The 21,307-nt window shown below is 39.2% G+C and overlaps 3 protein-coding genes across 5 annotated transcripts; 1 reads left to right on the top strand and 2 right to left on the bottom strand.

The window, feature by feature from the left end:
- Positions 1-1,486: 1,486 nt before the first annotated feature.
- Positions 1,487-5,381, bottom strand: LOC105396225 (26S proteasome regulatory subunit 6A-B). 2 transcript variants are annotated; one of them, XM_048630242.1, is made up of 6 exons: positions 4,750-5,381; positions 4,329-4,524; positions 3,775-3,971; positions 3,137-3,267; positions 2,187-2,265; positions 1,487-1,662 (listed from the first exon to the last, which is right to left on the bottom strand). In XM_048630242.1, the coding sequence occupies exons 1-6, from the start codon at positions 5,302-5,304 to the stop codon at positions 1,534-1,536; spliced, it is 1,287 nt and encodes a 428-aa protein (XP_048486199.1). In that variant the 5' UTR covers positions 5,305-5,381; the 3' UTR covers positions 1,487-1,533. The 2 variants fall into 2 exon arrangements, with proteins under 2 accessions (XP_048486199.1, XP_037963479.1); XM_038107551.2 differs by lacking the exon at positions 1,487-1,662 and having other exon boundaries at positions 2,000-2,265.
- A 148-nt stretch (positions 5,382-5,529) lies between these two features.
- Positions 5,530-9,094, top strand: LOC105395521 (succinate dehydrogenase [ubiquinone] cytochrome b small subunit, mitochondrial). Of its 2 annotated transcripts, none has more exons than XM_038107494.2 (4): positions 5,530-5,708; positions 6,097-6,242; positions 6,826-7,007; positions 7,440-7,817. In XM_038107494.2, exons 1-4 carry the CDS (start codon positions 5,678-5,680, stop codon positions 7,741-7,743), a joined length of 663 nt encoding a protein of 220 aa, XP_037963422.2. In that variant the 5' UTR covers positions 5,530-5,677; the 3' UTR covers positions 7,744-7,817. The 2 variants fall into 2 exon arrangements, with proteins under 2 accessions (XP_037963422.2, XP_037963423.2); XM_038107495.2 differs by lacking the exon at positions 7,440-7,817 and adding an exon at positions 8,273-9,094 and having other exon boundaries at positions 5,533-5,708.
- A 784-nt stretch (positions 9,095-9,878) lies between these two features.
- Positions 9,879-13,231, bottom strand: LOC105396224 (phosphatidylglycerophosphatase and protein-tyrosine phosphatase 1). Its single transcript, XM_048630282.1, has 6 exons — positions 13,090-13,231; positions 12,851-12,997; positions 12,120-12,200; positions 11,026-11,129; positions 10,520-10,652; positions 9,879-10,026 (listed from the first exon to the last, which is right to left on the bottom strand). The coding sequence occupies exons 1-6, from the start codon at positions 13,090-13,092 to the stop codon at positions 9,901-9,903; spliced, it is 594 nt and encodes a 197-aa protein (XP_048486239.1). The 5' UTR covers positions 13,093-13,231; the 3' UTR covers positions 9,879-9,900.
- Positions 13,232-21,307: the final 8,076 nt, after the last annotated feature.

The raw sequence follows: 21,307 nt of genomic DNA, 5'->3' as shown, positions 1-21,307 counted from the left end.
AGTTGTAACTTTTGTACGTTTTTTACTGTTCCGCATTGGAATAGGAATAGAAATTATTTAATTACGCGAAAAAAATATTCTTGACGTCATTGCTTACTAACATATTTTAACACAATTTCTTCGGTTTAATCATCATGAAATATCTGCATCCAACGCCATTATTGTTGTTGTTGCCACGAGTGTAACAAATCGAAACTAAAATCTTTCAAAGCGGCCGCTTATCTCTCGCCGTATTACATAACGGCCAGCCATATTGAATGACGTATGATGTCGAATACAATCCGGCGCATTTTCATTCAGCCATATTCAATCCGGCTAAACGTTGAACCGCCGCATTACAAAGCGGCCCTGTTTTGTAATGCGGCCAGCCGTAATGTAATACGGCGGATTATACGATCCGGCTGCGACATATATACAAAGTCCTTATACACTGAGGTTACTAAAAAAGTTATCAAAAAACATATTGATTTGCAATATATACAAAGTCCTTGGTATAAGCGAGCTTGTTATTATTCTGAGGAATTGCGAAACCATAGCAAACCTCAGAATAAACGACATTGTTAGTATTCTGAGTAATTCAGTAGATATATCGGATTGATTGAAGCTCGCTAAGTTCACTGATAAAATGTCATCCTATAATTTATAGTCTGCATCATTACACCTAACCAAGGTCAACACAAAGGAAAACACCAATAAAAAACCTAAAAAAACCGACTTCAAAAAACCACTAAAATGTAAGAAATTATTTAAGGTTTACACAAATTCTACTCGTATGAGACAGTACAAATATACCTAAGCAGGAACTGTTCTTTTTTGATGTTGGTGCGGTGACAAAGTAATCTGAAGAAATATGGCACCAACTTCAAAAAAGAACAGTTCCTGCTTAGGTATATTTGTACTGTCTCATACGAGTAGAATTTGTGTAAACCTTAAATAATTTCTTACATTTTAGTGGTTTTTTGAAGTCGGTTTTTTAATTTTTTTAATTATTATTTTATTTAATAGTTTTTAGTTTATTTGTAATAATTTTCAATCAAAAGTAAGGTGCAAATGATACCAAAAAGTCCTACTAATCAATACGAATCATTCAAGCCTAAACACGAAGTAGTTGCTATATACCGTTGAGGAGTTCCCCTGACTGCCTTCCGTTTCCATCATCAGATCAGCTCAAGGTCACCATCATATTTTTTTGTTATAAGAACTATATTTACGTTCTTAATTTCATTAGAATCGGTTAATATGTGCCCAAAATGGAAATTCATACCCTGTTTTTACCCCTTTACCCACCCTTAGGGGTGAGATAAAATTCTGAAAAAAAAATGGGACCACCTGGGAGCTCAACCCAATACAACAAAAAAAGAATTTTCAAAATCGGTTCATAAACGGTGGAGTAATCGGTGAACATACATAAAAAAAAAATATATAAAAAAAAAAAAAAAAAGATCCCGACGAATTGAGAACCTCCTCCTTTTTTCGAAGTCGGTTAAAAATAAACGTTTAATCGTGTTAATATACAAAAATGCCGCGCAAAACCTAAGCATAATACGAGAGGTTGGCCTTCTTCTTGGCCTGCACCTCCAGGATGGCGTCCATGAAGTCCTCGTGCGTGACGGCGGTGGCGGAGCGGCGCAGCGCGATCATGCCCGCCTCCACGCACACCGCCTTGCTCTGCGCGCCGTTGAAGTCTGTGTAGAGCGGGACCGCTCCGAGAATTTCATTACAAATATATGATGCTGTTATTATTCCGAGTAACTGCGTAAGCTAAACCATAGCTAACAGCCTTTTTTTACCTACCATAGACAAATCAATATCCTTTTTTATAACTTTCGTAACCTCAGAACAAGCGAGGGTGTTATTATTCTGGGGTATTCAGTAGATATGTGAGATTAAAAATCTATCTCGGATTGATAGAAGCTCGGTAAGTTCACTGATACAATGTCACCCTATACAGTCTGCAACTGCAAGGACCCAACAAAGAATAGAACTAAAAAAAACACCGTTAAAAAACCTAAAATAAACGTTTAATAGTGTTAATATACAAAAATGCCGCGCAAAACCTAAGCATAATACGAGAGGTTGGCCTTCTTCTTGGCCTGCACCTCCAAGATGGCGTCCATGAAGTCCTCGTGCGTGACGGCGGTGGCGGAGCGGCGCAGCGCGATCATGCCCGCCTCCACGCACACCGCCTTGCACTGCGCGCCGTTGAAGTCGTCTGTCGAACGGGATAGTTCTTCGAAGTTTACGTCGGGGCTGACGTTCATTTTGCTGTGGAGGAGATTCATAATTAGCTAGGTAGTGTATGGGTTACCTATCAATCATGAGTGGCTGAGTATACTCGTGAAGGAATATCGTGTAAGGAAAACAAGCTCAGGATACCATAGTTTTTGATGAAGGCAGGCACAGAGAGTGATGATTGTATTGCATTGAGCAGGGGACATCGACATCGCTTAAGAAACTATGTAATTTTTTCTACATTCATGATAAAAAATATTATCATCACTATTAAGCATTCTACTTCTGGGCATTCGGATCTCCCTATGAGAACTACAACACTCTGTCATCTGACTTCCTCATCCAGTCAACCAACATTCCATGCTACAGTTGCCTGTTGATGATACAGTTCCTATGATGACGACGATGTTTATTTATTTATTTGGCTAACAAAACGGTTTACAGACAAATTTATGAGATAATTATGTATGTAGTAGTTATGTACTGGCCTGTAGACCAAAGTATGAAAGCACATATATAATAAAAAATAAATGTTCTAGATGTTACATAATGATTCATTCATCCTCAAATTGCTAATGTGCCAGAAGTTTAGTCCACATGCTAAGCGATTTACGCCCTCGAGACTGTCAATACAACTCAATACATACATACATACATACATCCATCCTGACGTCCCTCAGCAGGGACAAAGGGCCTTGAGTAGATTTCTCCATCTGGCTCAATAATGGTAATTATTGATAGCAATCAGTCAAGCAACCTGCACTAGGCCAGCGTGGTGGACTAGGCCTAAAACCCTTCCTTGGAAGGAAGGAGACCCGTTCCCCAGCAGTGGGGGACGTGATGGGTCGTGATGATGAGTCTATCTGTCAGCGTAATAACAATAGTTGTCTGTCAGCTTCCATACCGCGAGTGTATCTGCATGATGCGCGCGCGCGCCTCCTCGTTGGGGTGCGGGAACTCGATCTTGCGGTCGAGCCGGCCGGAGCGCAGCAGCGCCGGGTCCAGGATGTCCACGCGGTTCGTCGCCGCTATCACCTGGAAGTAGACAGAAAGAGGTAGTTTTTTGAGTAACCTGCAGACATGAGAGCAGGGGAGAGACAGTGCTTTTAGTAACTTGCGTAGATTTTTCATTAGAACTTTTGATTGAAAGTATACATTGTAAGCAGGGGTGAGACAGAGGTTTTTGAGTAACTAGCTGTCATTTTTCATTGGAACTTTCTGCTGGAAGTAACCAACACACAACTCAACATGTTACCATGCGAAATAGGTACTGAGTAAAGGTATTTCAAATTACTGTAAATGCGTTTTTAGCCCATGATCGTGACTGTTTAATTCTTGCCCTTGGTTATTCGATTAGTTTGAATGATGTCTATAATCGAATTATTCGATTATGGTTAGTGATAATCGTGCATCTTTAGTCACCATCTTTATCATCATCCAAAAATGCTAGCAACCTATCTTTTAATTCCAAGTATGGCAGCTATAGGCTTTGTAAGCTATCTCTTTCTGGTATTAAGATAATAAATATGCTTTTCAACCAACCTTAATATCAGCAGTAGAGCTGAACCCATCAAGCTGGTTGAGCAGCTCCAACATGGTCCTCTGCACCTCCCTGTCTCCGGCCTTCTCCGAGTCGAACCGCTTGGTGCCGATGGCGTCCAGCTCATCAATGAAGATGATGGCCGGAGCCTTCTCCTTGGCCAGGGCAAACGCGTCTCGGACCAGCTTGGCACCGTCACCTGTAAAGTTAAGAAGCAGCATTTATTTATTTGGTACACAGTTTTTAAGTTTCTACATACAATCTATTTATGAATACGGGTTACAGAGTGCTATGCTAGTACATACTTTAAAGGTGGATCTTATTGAAGTAACACCCACTTACTTGATCTGCTGATTGCCATCAAAACTTAAACATGAAATTTCTTTGATCTACAAAATGATATTTTGCTGATCATTGGCCAAGTTACCTCAAAAATTCTAGCGTAAGTATAAGCTTATATTCCATAACCCTGGACAGATGAGTGTAACTGTCACTACACAAAACTGCCATAGATCAACTACTAATGAGACCAATCAGGCCATACTCAAACACTCACCAATAAACATCTGCACCAGCTGAGGCCCAGCAAGCTTCAGGAAAGTGGACTTGGTCTGAGCGGCGCAGGCTCGGGCCAGCAGTGTCTTGCCCGTACCGGGGGGCCCGTACAGAAGCACCCCCTTGGGTGGGTGGATGCCGAGGTTCACAAACTTCTCCTTGTGAGTCATTGGTAGGACTACTGCTTCTATGAGCTCCTGGAATTGGTAAAAGGGTTTTGTGAAGATCAATAGCAAATGAGAGAACTTAGAGAATAACTATTGTGTTTGTAAACAAATCCATTGTAGTAACCTGTAGATAGATAGGATATCTAAACTAGCCTGATGACAACAAAGAAGCTTATTATGAGATGCAGACATTCAAATTTATTATCTTAAAATATATATAGTAAGCAATATGATGATCTGTCATAGAAAACTGACCTGAATTTGTTTGTCCAGCCCTCCAATATCAGAATACTGTTCCGTGGGCCTCTCATCCACCTCCATAGCCTTCACCCTGGCGTCGTACTCCGCCGGTAGAGTCTCCAGGATCAGGTATGAGTCCTTGTTCACACCAACTAAGTCTCCAGGCTTTAGCTTCTCTGCATCAACCAGCCCAATGACGGGCAAAAAGTAGGTCTGTCGTGTGGAGGTTTTGATGACTGCGCACTTGCCCTTCCGCTGCGAGTCCAGGTCCACCACGGCGCCATCTTCCTCTTCCTCCTGAGGGTCTACATCCAGCAGTTCTATGACGTTTGACACCAGGTACGGTAAGGTTTTGTTTACTTTGATTTTCTCGGTGTTTTCCTTGATTTTCTCGTTCTGGGCCTGCAGCTCGTGGGAGATGCGCATCACCTCACTCTTCATGATCTTGATCTCGTTGTCGAGCAGCCGGGTGCGCGAGACGATCTCGTCGGTGGGCATCCGCAGCACCTCCTCGCTGAGCGCCTCCTCACCGTCCTCCCAGATTGACTTGTCTTCGAGCGTGGTCGCCATGGTTCTAACTTGCTATTTTGCCTTAAATACACTGGGCTTTATCTCTAGTTTTCTTGTATTGTATTTTATTGAAAACAAAACCTCAAACAATTTACGAAAATGAATTGTCATTCAATTTTAGGGATGCCATATGAAAAAAATATATACTACCCTGCTCTTAAAAAATATGTAATTTTTTTATTATGGCAACAAAAATCTCGATCCGTCAAACAGACAGTGCCTTGACATGATATCTGTCATTGTTGTGTTTGACGTTTATCGTAAATTTTGCAAAAATTGCAATATTCCCGAATAAACTCGCATTTTGCGTGTTTTGTTGAATAATATTAAATCTACACGGTTTATTTAGATAACAATTTTTTGCCGGTAAATCATGGCATTTTCCATGTTCCTAAGAAACTCAGGTATGCTGTAAAACCTTAATGTTTTTATTGATATTATGTAATACTTTATTTTTCTTTTATATAAAGATTCCATTCAGAACCAATATATTACATACACTAATTATCTGAAAATTCAAACCATATTTGAAGATATGAATGCAAAAAATATGTATAATTTGAATATATAACATAAGCAAATATCAAATTAAGGTTATGTAGGTATTTCCATAGGACTTCTATGTTTATTATAATTACTAAGTGCTTCACTTAACTCATTTTAAGCAGTTAATCTAAGCATAAGCATATGAATACCAGTCTTATAACTTAAATAGTAGAACTGGGTCTTACTTCCACTTTTCATTACTATAAAACTTCTTCCCGCTACAACTCAACTTCTATCTTCCCGCAGCATGCACAAACCGTGTGTTCACACAGCAGCTGATGCGGATGGCGTCGCAGGCGACCCTCACGCAGACCCCGAGGCTCCTCGGTAACTCCACAGCCCTCGCCGCACCCGCCTTCAAACAAACCACCACCACACCTCTACTGGATGCTGTAAGTGTAACTGTGGCATGTTTAAATAATAGACATTTTTAAGTGTTTGTTTAACTAGATATACCTATTTGAGTACAAGGAATGATTATAAATATCAAAGAGTTAGACAACAAGGAAAGTGTGCCCAAAGATTTACTTAACAACAGTATAATAATAATTATTATGCAATGATAGATCTAATTATTTACTAAACATAATTGGACTATAAGTTAATTCATTTTTAATTTCCAATAAGTGTAATGCTATAATTTAGCAATATTTTTTTGCTGTATTTCATCTTTATTAGCCAAGAAATGTTTACTGCTAAACTAACTTCTCATAACTAGTACTGTGCTGCACACCCTGTCCTTAACCTTCATCTACTAGTGACTGTAGGCTGGATGAGGAAGTTTAATAATTCAGCCATGGAAATGGCAGAGCCAACAGACTTGTCCATTTAAATAAATTATAAATTATTTATAGTTCTAAAGTGGCATTTTATATTGGTTGCTAGAGCCCTGCACTAGTTTGAAAACTTGAAATACTAATTAAGTAATAAGACCAGCACATTAATAATATACATACTTGTATCTGTAAATTCCAGGTCCGATCATTCCGCACATCAGCCCCGAGGCTCTCCGAGAAGGGCTCCGACCACGCCAAGCTGTGGGTCATCGAGAAGTCGGTGACGGTGGCCATGCTGCCACTCATCCCCCTCGGCCTGGCCTTCCCCAGCAAGATCATTGATGCTATTGTAGCTGTCCTCATCACGGCCCATAGCTTCTGGTTAGTATAGTGATGTTGGCGTCTTTCACAGGTTTATAGGTACAGAAACTTTATACATAGATGGAATCATCATCAGGGAAGCTGCAGGTCTGCTGCTGAACAAATTAGTCTAAAATAGTGCTACAATAGTGTGCTGTACTACGGAGAATGGCCAGTGCCTAACCCTAAAGCCTGAAACCACTTGTAGCCTGCCTGGACAACAAGTTGCGCATGGGATTACAAGGGAGTCCTTACACCAAACAAATACCTATCCCTACCCTAACCTCACGTCATATTGAGCTATTCCTCACCTCACTTTACCTATTCTCACCTGAACACCATCACTAGCTGGTCGGCCATCCGCCAGCATTGCATATCCCTTTACCCAATTAACCCCTACCCTATATACCTACCCACTACCCCATCCCCTCCCTAACCCCTCCCACTCCGCAGGGGCCTGCAGGCGTGCGTGGTGGAATATTTACGAGTCCTCGTCGTCGGGCCCATCGTCCCTAAAGTGGCCATGGTCTTTGTCTACGCAATCACCGCTTTACTCCTCGGCGGGTTGTTCTACTTGATCTTCAATGGGATAGGCGTCAGTGCGTCTTTCTGGAAGATCTGGTCTAATATGAGGAAGGAACCCGTGGATGAAGGGGGTAAGGGAGGGGATGGGGCTGATGGGAAAGGGATGGAAGGGGAAGGAGCTGGCGGCACTTCAGAGGACGATAAGAAGAAAAAGAAATCTCCCGTCTGTTGATTTTGTGTGCGTTTTGCAGAGTTTTTAGGGTTCCGTATTTAACTTTATGAATATAAAATGTGTTTATTCTCAAAGGGTATTTTATTGTAGTTAGCTTTGTGTTTTACGTTAAAAGCTAAATGGATCTGGTTCAAGCATCTAAGTACCAAAACGATTTAATAACATTAAATTTCAGTAGGTTGTTTCTATGCATTTTGTAGTTTACTGACTGACAGAGCGTTTACTTCCAATATCCTGCCTTCTATGACAACGCCCTCTTCTGGACTTTTAAAGTTTTTCCACTCTAAAGCCAATCCAAGGAAGAAAGGATACTGGAACTGTCGATAATTTTAATAGGTACTATGAGCACTTATCCCAAAACGGCGATATGGTTCGCAACCTATCACGTGAGTACAAAATGTGCTGCGAAAAGTGGGTGGCTCGCTTGTGAGCCACGGGGATTACAGTCGTGAGTGTATTAATGTATGTATGTGTTACTATAAACCACCTTACCAATACCCACAATTAAACCTCAATTCCCATCTTCCAGGGGCCTAGAAGCGATAGCAGTGGACTACGTCCGAGCCGCCATCTTTGGTCCTTTCATCCCTAAAGTGGCCATCGCTCTGGTCTACCTGATCTCCATCGCGACCCTGGGAGGGCTCTTCTACATCATCAGCCACGACGTCGGCCTCGCTAACACCTTCCTTCAACTGTGGGCCGTCAAGTCGCAGAAAGCGTAAAGTGGTGCAACCTTGTCTAACAAATGTAAGGGATAGCTTGGTTTGGGTAATGGTTTAGTCTTTTGTTAAAAGGTTTATTAAATCGTTGCTAAAGTTAAAGGTATTTCTTATATTTGGTAGACTATCTCGATGAATATTGCCGCTTTAGCCAATTCATGTGATGAGAAACTTGAGTTATTGAGTTCTTTTTTTAGATATGAATTTTGAAAAATAATCAAGTTTTTTTAAGTCATATGGATTGGATGGGCGGGTAAATTATGGCATTTGGTCTTTATTAGCAGTAATAGAATTATGGTACATTAGCCCAAATTAAAATTATTAGGTACTTTTATAAAATATATGTATTGATGAATTTGGTAAAATCTACACATACATGAAAGCTTCATGTAAACAATGATAAGTATTGCTCAGACTGCACAAATAAAATATTACTGCTAATATCGATCGGAAATAGAATTATTATTAAGAGAAGTTGAACAGGTACTTAAAACGGCCATCAGTCGTGAAAAAAAACCTAAATTTTAGTATTATTTACTAATTAATTGGCATCAGTCTACCATCATGAAATTACACGAAATCATGTATCTGTATTTTATTTATTTCTAGTTTAATAAATGATGAATCAGTTATTAATGTGTTTAACTTTGCTGCGAATAAAACAAGGTGTGTAATGAAATGTAGCTATTTATTGCTTTCATAGTTCGTTATTTAATATTTAAATTAGGTAACATGTCATTAAAATCAATTGCAATTATTCGAATGAATATAACAATATTATACATTAAACTTTGTTGACCTTGATCACGATAACAATCAACTAAATATAAATAGTAGAAAGTACTCAAAGTAAATATGTACTCAAAAATAATAGAAAATAACAGAAATTAGAAATAGGAATAATACATGTTTAATGATATTCTAATACAAAAAGTAGGGTATATCTAAGTATTGTTGGTGTATGAAAATGTAGTTACTATATCTTCAGAAGTAGGAGTAGGAAATAGTAATGAGACAGCTTGATTTTGTTTGCTTAGTATAACTTGAAATCCACTCGGTCAAAAGTATAGTCATCTGTTTGCTAGTGGTATTAGCACCTCGTTTAAATGCTTACTTACTAAACCTATATTTTATAGCTCCATATTATAATATTAATAAATAATTTATCAAAATTAATTACAACATTTGGTAGCTAACGTTCTGATACACTAAAGTGATGTAGTAGTGTACAGATTTCACATACATTTAGGTACGTCGTGAGAAATGAAATAGTTTTCCATTGCTCGCTAGTGCCTGTTCAAGACTGAAATTCAGATTTCCACGTCGCAAATTTTATTGCAGTGGAAGATTATTGACCATTGAAAAATCTATCCTAACTCATAGTATCACCACGCCATATTACCTACTCTCTACCTAAGTACCAGGGTCTCACAGTCTACTAGGACTTATTCACATGTCTCTGGTGGAAGATGGCGAGCGCCTCCCACTGCTTGGTGTGCAGCAGGATGTGGGGCCTCCGCGACCGCATGTAGTCTACTGCTTCCTTGGGAGACCAGCCGTTTTTCTGGAATTTATAGACATGGTAGTTTCTTAATTGCTCCGGTGCAGGAAAGGTCCCAATCTAGAAAGATTGTTAATTATACGTCCAGCGCACCCCAAGCAATGAGCTACTAACGATATTCTAGCTGAATAATCCTACCACCATGTTGACAAATCGTAGACTAGCTCAAGTGTTTGTCAACGAAACGCTAAGAAGGTTAATTATTTTGGCACTGGCACCACCATGTCCCTTTATTGCCATGGGTGTCTCCATGTTGCTTTCTTGATTGTGATGGATGGTCGTAAGGTAGTAACAAGTACTTATCCAGTTTTATTTTAATGCTTTTTTTGGAAGAGTGCTACCACACTCTTGTGACTACCATGTAGTACCAGGTAGGTCCAGGATAGTGTTGTTTTTTCTGATGTTGATGAGCTCCAGCAAGCGTTTTGTGGTGCTCATTACAAGATGCCTAATCTTGGACTAAGTCAAAAGTTTCTAATGCCATAATCTGCCTCACCATCATAAGGTAGCATCCGACGAGCGTGGCGCTCCTTGTCCGTCCTGCCTTGCAGTGCACGTACACCGAGCCGGCCTCTGCGGGGGCCTCCGCGCCCGCCGGTAAAGGCAGCTTGGATGAGGCGGGGAGGAACCTGAGGAGAAGGGGCAATCGTTATGTTAACAACTGTTGCGGCTTTGTCTCTATTCTATGTTCCTCTATAACTGTCAAAATGGGCCTATTAGAATAATTCTACTATTATAAACGCAAAAGTTGTGGAAAGTTTATTTGTATTTCTTCAGCGTATTTAACGCTTGCGATGCGGTGGGTCAGCCACCACTGACCCGTTGGTCCGATGACATTAGCTGAGTGGCTGGACCAAACTGGATGAGTCTGGCAGAGAACCGTGGGAATTGGCGTAGCATAGGAGGACTACCTACACCGTGCAGTGGGTAGACATAGGCTGAAGAAGAAACCGCGGGTAGAAGCTGGTAAGTTATTAAATTAACATAGTGTCAGCAGCTGACCTGTTGATGAAGCGCACGCCCTCGTACAGCTTGTCCTGGTCGGGCGCCTCGAAGATGTCGGTCGTGGCCAGCTGCAGGAACTGCACGCCGTTCTCGCGCCATTTCTGAACAACAAAAATATAATACATTTAGTGGAAAAAAGGTATCTTTAATTGTACACTATGAACCATGTAAGTTGGTAACTTGGCCAATGCGCAAGAGGCTTTTTTAGGTACGGTCAGGTGCAGAGAAACCTGACCCCCCTCTCATACTAACAATGCTTCTGAGGGGGGTCAGGTTTATCTGCCCCTTACTGTACCAACGAAGTTGTGGGGTGAGGCGACCGCGCGACACCATTGATGTGCCCTACTTATGCACTAATCCACCCAAAGGTTGTCTAGTAAAAATTCTACATAGGAAGATTGAAAGTATAGTCTTAATGTAGTGCACTGTTCTTTCTATGTACTTTCTAATAAAGGACTGTGAATGAGGTAATTAGTGACTCAGTGATAGGTACTCATAAATTGATAATGTAAACCATAGTTAGAATGTTTGTTATTCTATCCTTTCATTCATTCATATTTTTAAGGCAAAAGGACTTATATGAACCAGGTTTAATAAGTAATATAGTCATGTTCCATTATGTAAAAACTACAAAGGTTTGTCTAACAAAACATGTTCTACCACTAAATATTAATAAATACAATCACCTATAGATCATAGACACAGCACAGCAGATAACTCTGGGTTATCAGATCGTAGTGTTTGTTGAGTGTGAGCATTGTGAGCTGTATTGATATGGTTATTAGTTCTATTTATAGCTGTCCATTGATTGTGCGATAAATAATGTCTCATGTTTTGAAGCTAGTGGAATTTTCTTAATTATTCCATACTAGGGTTTCCTGCCAAGGTTTTCAACTAGTTTATGGGCAAATAATTTGATATCTTTGGTTGACATCTCACTCTTACTACAAACGCGAGAGTAAGGTTTCTGCATGTTTTTCTTTTAAAGAAAATCTTATAAATGAACTTTGAGGATTCTTAATGCTGCTTTTTGGAAAGATATATTTTTTTTAAAAGCATAGAGCTTGTGCTTTCTGAATGAAAATTCTTACCTCAGCATCATTTGAAAACACCTTCAGTTCATACGTCTCGTTCATTGACACCACTCCTTTTAGGTTCTCCTCTTCAATTAGCTGAAATAATTACATAAGTTTTAATTAGTATTAAATGTGTGGTTTTATCGTCTTGTTTCTTCCGTAAAAGTTGGGTTTTTATTGAACTAAAGACATCAGCCTTGCATAGCCTAGAAAGTAATTCCTCATGATCATCATCAGCCTTCCATTGCCCACTTGGCTTTTATATGGCAACTTTTTTGGTGTGTGGTGTGGTGTATTAGTTGTAATTGCTTAAAAATAATATAAATTACAAATTAGCTTCATGCACTGTTGTATAATAGTTATACTTAGGATTTTAATGTGCTGTACAGTGATAAGAGCACAATTATGATTACAATTAGAGACATTAATGGGGACTACTAGAAACTAATTAATTTATCTATTACCAAACATTGCATTCATACATTCCGAGATAATATTGTGTTACTGAAGCTTAATTAGGTAAAGATCAAATAATATTAAAATATAGGAATTTATTGTTCAGCCATTCATATTAACCTGAAAACTATCCTACCAAATCAAAATGAACTTACACATTCAACAACTCAAACATACAGTAATCCCAATCAAATTTACAACCAAAAAGCCCAAGAACATCTTAAGTTTCATTCAGAAACCAGGAAAACTAAACTTCTGAAAGTATGTCAGTAAAACGTAAACAAACTGACCTGTCTCGTCATGCCCTGGAACGGGAGGGCTCCCAGGATCACGGTGTCATCCATCCGGTCATACCACCTCCGTGCTGTGACCTTCTCCATGAGAACATTGTACAGGAGAGTGGGGTAGAACGAGACCCTCGCAAACATCGCGGTACCCTGTCAAAAAGTACTGTTATAACTGAAAGCGGCCCACGAAGCAGGTGCGTGTTACACCGCCAGGTATACGAATGACGTTGGAAGCGACTCACCATGGTGAAAGCTGGTGGTGGGGGCCTTATTACAATAATTCCCGTTTTGTTTTGCACGGCACGATCACCAGTCCAGCCACACTTTGACTTTTGTTTGACAGATGTCCAAAATGGGCTGTCACTATAACTGTCAGTGTCAGATATTTGAGTGTTGCCACAGTATAATATGATGCAAGGGCATGTTGCATAGGAAAATTTAAAATGTTATGATTCAATACACCCGCAGGTATTCAGCCGCAGCCACAAGTGGCGGGTTGAGATGAGGTGAGGAATTTCCAGGTCACCTTCAGCTAGGAATATCCAACGAATGTTCAAGTGCCCGCGCCAGGGCGTCGTAAATTTCGTGCACACCATGCCTGTCGTCACAAAGTATGACCGGGTCAGTCAAGTCAAACTGAGAACAGGCGGCGTGTATTTTAGATGTCGAAGATCGTTACTGTTATTAATTATGCGTTTCGAAATTAGGTTTACTGATTAGACTGATGCGATTACATGATAGTATTTAGCCCCATATGTTGTAAATATATTTAGGTAGCTAATACGCAACTTATTGCCTCTCTGTAAAGCAAAGGCGCTGAATTAAGGCCCGCAAGATGCAGAGGGGCGTTATAAGTTTTAGAATATGCTGTTTGCGGTAGTGTAGCTCCCAAACGGCTGAACCGATTTTTTAAGTTTGAACAATATAAATTCCAGTAGGAACTTTATTTTTTTATTTTATGGCAAATTACTTGCATGCATTTTGCGGATTGTAATGTTTTATCTGCTATCGAACCCTATTTTTATTTATTTATTTATTTATGCTTTTATTGCACAATTTACAAAAGTAGATGTACAATGAGGTGGACTTAATGCTAAGAGCATTCTCTACCAGTCAACCTGCAGGAGGTTCAGGAGCAAAAGTAGGGAAGTGCAAAAAAATAACAAAAATCACAATCAATCAATGAATCTCACAAAAAAAACCTACACAAAAACTACCATAATTATACCTACATATATAAAAAAAATAATTATATAAACCTATACCTAACATTCTAATAATATATAATAATACATTTATATATACTTATACTACTTATACATACACATATATATAAATATTAAACACTAAAACAGAGGTACATGAAAAGGCTGTAATTAATTATATCATAACTTGTTGAGGTAATGAGACCGAACTAAGGATTTAAAAAGTGCACGACTGGGAGCCTTCCTGATAGACTCAGGGAGATCATTCCACAGACGGACTGCTGAGACAGAGAAGGAATGTAGCATAAAGCCAGACTGATGTGATGGTAATGATAATAAAAGGTTGTGGGAAAATAATTGATAAACGAATACACACAATTATTACTTATGTACTATTGCATGTAAGTATCTAGGTACTCTATACCTACTGACATAACTTTGCCTACTACACAACTTCCACTAATAAGCAATGACCCCACGCTTTATCTACGATCCACTCGTACTTTTACACCTTTGCTTCATTAATTCGCCGGCGGTGCTGGTTTTTTAATTTAAATTGAAAGAGATATCATCGGCGTGATGTATCGGCCACATTTGTAAGCGCAGCGGGGGCCGCGCCGCGACAGTCTGTCTTGTAGGAATACTTTGATTAACAATATACGAACTAGATGGTGAGCCACATACAAAAACAAAGCCAAAAACTGTCCGCATTTTCTTTACTGCCACACCGTTTTAAGTTCAACCTTATGACAACCATGAATAAAGTCACAAACCAAAGTAGTAAGTACTTAGTAGTACCTAGTAGTAGAATTAATTCAAAATAAGAGCTCACTGGTAGAAGACGGGTGTTACTTGTCGAGACGTTTATTTTGCACTGACACTCCATTTAGTTAGTATTAAAATATATTTGTAGGAATTCATAAACTCTATGGATGTAGCCTTGTAGATCCATAACGTTATGTGGATATCACAGCTAATGTTAATTGCTGGTCCACGGCAATACCCAAATATACTGCAGGTGGTGGCTCCTTTCCTAAGGTGGGTGGTGCTATTTCTGACTAGGTGAATCTACCCTTTCGGGATGGGGATCACAGTCTTCTTTGAGTTCGAATCGAAACCTTGTGCATATTCCCTTGCAGACGAAACTGTAACTAACGTTATAGGGGTGAAAGATAACAGATAACAATTTCCTCAGGAATGCCCTGACAACGGCTAGAAGCTTGTGCAAAAAGCTCGTATTTATCTTTTTTTGAAAGTCTAACTTGCCTAAAGCATTTTGAACAATAATTTACAGACGGAACCTCACGCTGGCTCCCGAAAATCATTGCAACGAACGACAGAGCGGTCAGCGGTTCGGAATAATCACTTGTTAATTAAATTTCGGCCGCTTAATGTTGTACATTTGTCAGGCGCGAACAAAAAGAATTGTACATTGTTTTTTGTGGGAACGTCGTCCATCTTGCGTTAACGTTTATGCAAATGGCGGCGGCCAGCCGTTATTTACGTCCATTGATAAAATAGATTCGGACGATGACTCAATTCGAATTAGGAATGCTCATGTTTGGCCCTCGTTTGGCCGTGAAATTTAATTGGACTAATGTTTCACAGTTGCTGTTTCTAATTAAACAGAAGATAATGGACGATGTTTAGGATTTTAGCTATATGAGAGAAACGACACTGTTCCTAGGGTCACTTGCATAACAAAGTAAATAGTTTGTCTCTTGCTCTGACAGTATAATGTCAGAGCAAGAGGTCATAGATTTAATTTTGATTAACTTTGTTGTGCAAGCCACCCTAAGACTTCTGAGAATCAGAGTTACGCGCAATCCAGCAAAGAAATAAAAAGTTAATAAAACCATCAATTACCGATAGATTAGATTAGGTACTTAATCTTGATCCTTTATTTTCTAAAATTTAAGTAACACGGTAACTATAATATTATGACATGCTCAACTAATTAACTCGATCTCGTGGTTTATACCATGTTATACTTACTACAGTTAAGTAGACTTACCGTACCGTAGTGGAAATAATAATCGTGTCCCATTGTCACATTGTACGCACGCGACAGCCGAGCCGCGAAACTAGACGGTTCAAAGCCGTCTCGCGATGAATTTGACAGCACGCCACACTATCAGCTATCATTTTCAATAACAGAAACAATGGCCAACAGTTGGCTATTGTTGGCATCACAATGGCCAGCTCATTACTCAGATATCTTTACTGTAGCTAACTTTATCAGCCGCATTGCCAAAGATCTGCCGATCTTAAACTGCTTTCAGTCAGTGTGTTGGTAATTAAAGTTGCTTGCTCTATTATTTTCTGTATTCTATGACTACCACAACACCGGGTACTTAGTAGCTCTTCGTTCAAGATTGTAGACTCAGCCGCATTGCCAAAGATCTGCCGATCTTAAACTGCTTTCAGTCAGTGTGTTGGTAATTAAAGTTGCTTGCTCTATTATTTTCTGTATTCTATGACTACCACAACACCGGGTACTTAGTAGCTCTTCGTTCAAGATTGTAGACTCAACACTCTTCAACTTCTACTCTCTATACTTTAGAGGGGAGGTAGAAGGCTTTTTATATTAGGTATAATTTCAGCTTAGGACAACCAGTCCCAAGTAGTTATAATAATTATATTACCAGGTGCTGCTTATGGATTGCTGATTGTTAATCTAATGTGCGGCTTATGGGATGATTGCTAATGTGCGGTGGTGGTACGGGAGCTGTTATGAGATGATCGATCGGTTGAACCATCTTGGATGATTTCCATTCTAAGAAATATTCAGAAAATGTACCTGTCAGCAATGCCTGGCCCAGGATTTTGTCTTTCATAACCGTGCCAGTTAGCAGCACCCGCTAGCCCGTCGTCCATAGACAATGAAGTCTCATTTGAATGCCGTTCTGAATATAAAAGTCGGCGTGTGTCGAGCCCATACATCAACCGGGGACGCTTTAGGTCTTCCGAACGCGTTTCGGACACAAATAAGAGGATGTCTTTGGACAGACTGCATAATGCGGCCCGGTTTAGTCAGATGCTAGTATTTATGTGATTTCAGTATCACTCACACTTGTTCTTCTTTTGGATTGGCGGGCCGACCGATCGTTTACGCATTCGCGATAAGGAAATCCAAGAGGTTCGCTGAATGCTGGCTTTGGCGGGCTGTAAAATGTCTAGGTTACTTATTGTAGTCTTATAAAATTCTGGTCTGTAAAATGGCTCTGGGAGTAACAAACTAACAGATAACATAGTCGCTAAATAGTACCTACATGAGCAGAACTGGGTCTGGTATTAGATAGATCACTAATCACTAATTTAAAAATAACATAAGTAGATACTTACCAACATTGAAAAATGACAAAAATATCGTAAGTATCAAATAGCTAAAATTATCTCGTTTATAATATTGTCGGACTGTGTAATGTACCTATATAAGTATACCATAAAGTAACGTTAGTTTATTACTTCTATGCTATATACCTACTTATGTACTTATTTCATTTAAATATTACAATTAAGAGTAAGATTACCGCGGTGTCTAACTGGCAGGCTTGTTGAAAACATCAACCTAATTTCAGTAAGTTGCGATGTAAATAAATAATGCCTGTTTTGATATTTTAACGAGCTTAATTTGTGCAATTTATACTAATTATTTGTGTAGTAGATGGGTACTTAAGTGTAGTTATTATGTATTTGTGTAGAATAGAAATAGTGGTTCATAGGTTAAATTTGGTGCTTTAAAAACGTTTTTAAATATTTCACGCAAACTATCAAATCTTCTAATCGTAAAGCTTTTAATTCAATAAGTACTTATGTATTATGTACTTATAAACATCGGAACCCACCATAAAGATATTATTATTTTTCTGTGGCCGTGCATAATAATAAAATACGAGTAGATACTAATATAATTGAGGCCGTAATGATGACAGATGGGCCGGGACGGGAATCGAACCTGATACTTAATGCATCTCATTAAACGATCTCATAATCGATTACAATAAAAAGAGATTCTTGTGATTTATTATATTTCTGGTGACAATTATGATACCTTTAATTTAAGTACTTAGGTATATACGTTTTATATGACTGCTCATGTAATATACCTACATATTCTTTTTAAAAATAATTATATATAGTTACAATACGTACCAGGATATGTACAAAATCATAATTTTAATAAGTCGAAAGGGGGTTATATTTTCCACGACATTTGAAACGTTACGACAAGAGCGGTGGTAGCTCAGTCGGGTAAGCGACCGCTTAGCACGCCAGAGATGCGGGTTCGAATCCCGGCGCTGACATGTAAGTACCAATGAGTTCTTTGAATTTAAGTACAAGGTATATACCATCGCTCTTACGGTGAAGGAAAACATCGTGAGGAAACCTGCATATCTAGATTTAGCACATCTAGATATGTACGTACGTGAACCCACCAACCCGCAGTGGACCAGCGTGGTGGGGAAATGGTCCAAGCTAGAGGCAGTTTAGACCTTGGGGATATGCACAAAGGTTCCACTCGAGAGAGCCAGGTGCACCCCTACAGAGAATAGAATAGAAACGTTACACCGTGACTTTGTAAGGTAATAGTTTTTTTCAGGAAATTTCTAAATACTGATGATTAAATGATGAATTAATTAAGTACTAACTGTTATAATTTTTTTTTTACAATAGTAGGCAAAATACCTTCAGGGCTTATTTCAGACTTCAGAGCCTTCTCTGTTTTATTTCGAGAGCTGCTGTCCTTCCATCGTGAAGGGTCACATCCTCCTATTATTTACTGTCTCCAAAGTCTTTACGACAACCAGATACCACAGGATGAATGTAGACGGGAGGACCCTACAGCTCATTCCACGTAACTTGTCGCCACACCATATAACCAGCAGGTCCAGCAGCTCTTTCTTAAACAGTTTTTATCTACAGAGTGTTGCAAAAAGGGTATACTAAGCCGAAATCTACGTGTGCAGCATGTTTATATCTAAGCCCGGAAATGTTCCATAGAAACTTTGTTGGTCACGTGACTTTGATGAATCCTCGTGAGTCGAAGCATGTGGACTCTTTGCAGTGACTGCACTGTATGCAAAACCTCCTTTCTTTCAAAGATGCGCCAAATCTGCATACAATGAGGAACGCGGTCCAGATTTCAACGTAATTTACTGCAGCCCCGCTAGATGTCGCTCGCAGATAAAGCTGTGTTCCTAATTTAAAGTTTTTGAAAAAAGGGCGGTTTTGAAAAAAGATGCTGAGCATTCAAAATGATCGTTTGTTTTGAATAGAGACGGCACGGTCAGGGGAAGTTATCCTAAGAGTTTAGTACATGCGGGCCGATATTTAAATTATTTTTGTTACTGGGGTAAATACCTAACTGTCTGATTTCCCTAAGACCCAGAGGGCCAAAGCCTAGGGCGTAATCTATACCTAGGACATGCCTAGCAATAATTATTTTAAAGGCGGCCAAAAGTTCCAAGAAATTAGTCACTATAACATCAAACAATTTTAACACAACCCTAACGACGTAATTTTGAAGTTTTGTAAGTACCTACCTAGGTATGTAAAAATATAATAATGGGCGCTATAAGTAAATAAGGGTTATCCAACCAACGGGGTTGCCTGATGCGAAAAAAATTGCAAGCTAATTAAAAAGAGTAATGGAGGGAGCGCTGAAAATTGCAGGTGCAACAACCTTACGGAAAGTTAAAAATAAAAACTTACAACTGGCCAGCCTTATTGAAGTAATTAATAATGTGTTATATGGTAATGTGACATTTTAAAAAGGTCGAATTAGGAGAAGTTTCATATAAAACTACCTCACAATTTATTACCTAGGTCACCTATCATTATAAAGTCTCTAGGCGTTTTATTTTAATTTACTATGGTAGCTAATTTTTGTATTTACTTGATCTATTAACAATGTTGAAATGAAAATATAACTACCTCGTTGTTTATTTTACCAATTAAAACACACAATATTACTTGATGATAAACCTAAAGTAACCTACTTCTTACATCTAAATCTCAATGTATTATCTCACCTGAACCAACCCTCCATTACCAGCTAGCTCACGCAATGATAAATTTACAAACAAATCACCAACATCATTATCAAAACTGACAAGGAACAGTTGATCAACGTCTCCACTATTGACACCCTGTCAAAATACATCAAAATCCCCCTTACTGTCACTTTTAAAGCAATTTTTTAATTCGTCGGCTGCCGATTCGTCTGACAGGATTATAGATGAGTCATCGACGGTTTGGCGGTGCTATTCGACAGTTTGACTAATGTTCCCTTGTTTAGAAGAATGCGTTCGGTAGTTTAGCTGTCTGCCGCTCTATGCGGCGTTGTCACCACAGTTTTAGAACCTTGTGATGGATTTATTAGATTTTTCGTTGATTAATGTTGCATTGTGATGTGAGTGTTCAATGAAATAGTGTCTAGGTCTGACTCTTCCGTTCGCATTTGATCGTTCTTGGGTCTAGTTCTGGCTTTACCGTCACTTTTGATCATTTGAAGGGAGAAAGGGTAAACAAGTTTACGAGTGGAGACCATGGACAGGCAACATTATCGTGGGAGGCCTCCAGAACGTTGGACCGACGAACTTACAGGAAGCGGCTGGATGAGGAAGGCCGATGATAGAGTATTGGGACTCTAGAGTCCTCTGTCCAGCAGTTGATGAATACGGGCTAATCATGAAGATAATATATCTAATAGACACCTTTTTTTTTGTCTACGCTAATATTATGTATAAAAATCAAGTTTTTCTAATCCACCAAAGTGTACAAAAATCTGGTCTAAATAGGTATTAATGTCTAATCACTTCAGGTCTAACTACCTAGTTAGACCTGAAGTACTTCGGTAATAGTTCTTCGATAATTATATACAATTATCTAGTTCTAGTCCCTAGAACTTTTCTATTACATTAGCTATAGAACCCTAACAAGGCAAGCACCAGTTATTTCCCGCGACTTCGCACTTGACCGCCAGTTCACGAAATTCCTAGCCGCGGGACGCCCTCGACTGATGGCCGCCTCTTGATAAATAGACGGGTACTGATTGAGATATTCTCTCTGGAATGTTCTCCGCAGCCATTGCTTTCGGGACTTGTTATACTCGGCGGACATTTTATCATTGATTTTTTTAAACGATTAACTACATATTAATAAAAATTAATCAAAATCGGTTCATCCGCTTGATTCAGCTAAGATGGAACAGACAGAGACATGTGTAACGTAAAGCATCCCTATTTTTATA

The sequence above is a fragment of the Plutella xylostella genome, chromosome 25, assembly GCF_932276165.1.
Source record: "Plutella xylostella chromosome 25, ilPluXylo3.1, whole genome shotgun sequence".
Lineage (NCBI taxonomy): Eukaryota > Metazoa > Arthropoda > Insecta > Lepidoptera > Plutellidae > Plutella > Plutella xylostella.
This window is presented reverse-complemented; position numbering and strand designations above follow the sequence as displayed.

What these genes read in the sequence shown, in the direction of transcription:
- LOC105396224 (XM_048630282.1), bottom strand. An exon ending in TGTTTTCAAATGATGCTGAG is followed by an intron (nt 11,130 to 12,119) that starts GTAAGAATTTTC and finishes TTTGTTGTTCAG; the next exon opens with AAATGGCGCGAGAACGGCGT. An exon ending in TCGGATGCTACCTTATGATG is followed by an intron (nt 10,027 to 10,519) that starts GTGAGGCAGATT and finishes TATAAATTCCAG; the next exon opens with AAAAACGGCTGGTCTCCCAA.
- LOC105396225 (XM_048630242.1), bottom strand. Translation starts at nt 5,304, where the DNA reads ATGGCGACCACGCTCGAAGACAAGTCAATCTGGGAGGACGGTGAGGAG. An exon ending in GCTGGTGCAGATGTTTATTG is followed by an intron (nt 3,972 to 4,328) that starts GTGAGTGTTTGA and finishes TTAACTTTACAG; the next exon opens with GTGACGGTGCCAAGCTGGTC. An exon ending in TCAACGGCGCGCAGTGCAAG is followed by an intron (nt 1,663 to 2,186) that starts GCGGTGTGCGTG and finishes GCGCAGAGCAAG; the next exon opens with GCGGTGTGCGTGGAGGCGGG.
- LOC105395521 (XM_038107494.2), top strand. Translation starts at nt 5,678, where the DNA reads ATGGCATTTTCCATGTTCCTAAGAAACTCAG. An exon ending in CCACACCTCTACTGGATGCT is followed by an intron (nt 6,243 to 6,825) that starts GTAAGTGTAACT and finishes TGTAAATTCCAG; the next exon opens with GTCCGATCATTCCGCACATC. An exon ending in ATCACGGCCCATAGCTTCTG is followed by an intron (nt 7,008 to 7,439) that starts GTTAGTATAGTG and finishes CCCACTCCGCAG; the next exon opens with GGGCCTGCAGGCGTGCGTGG.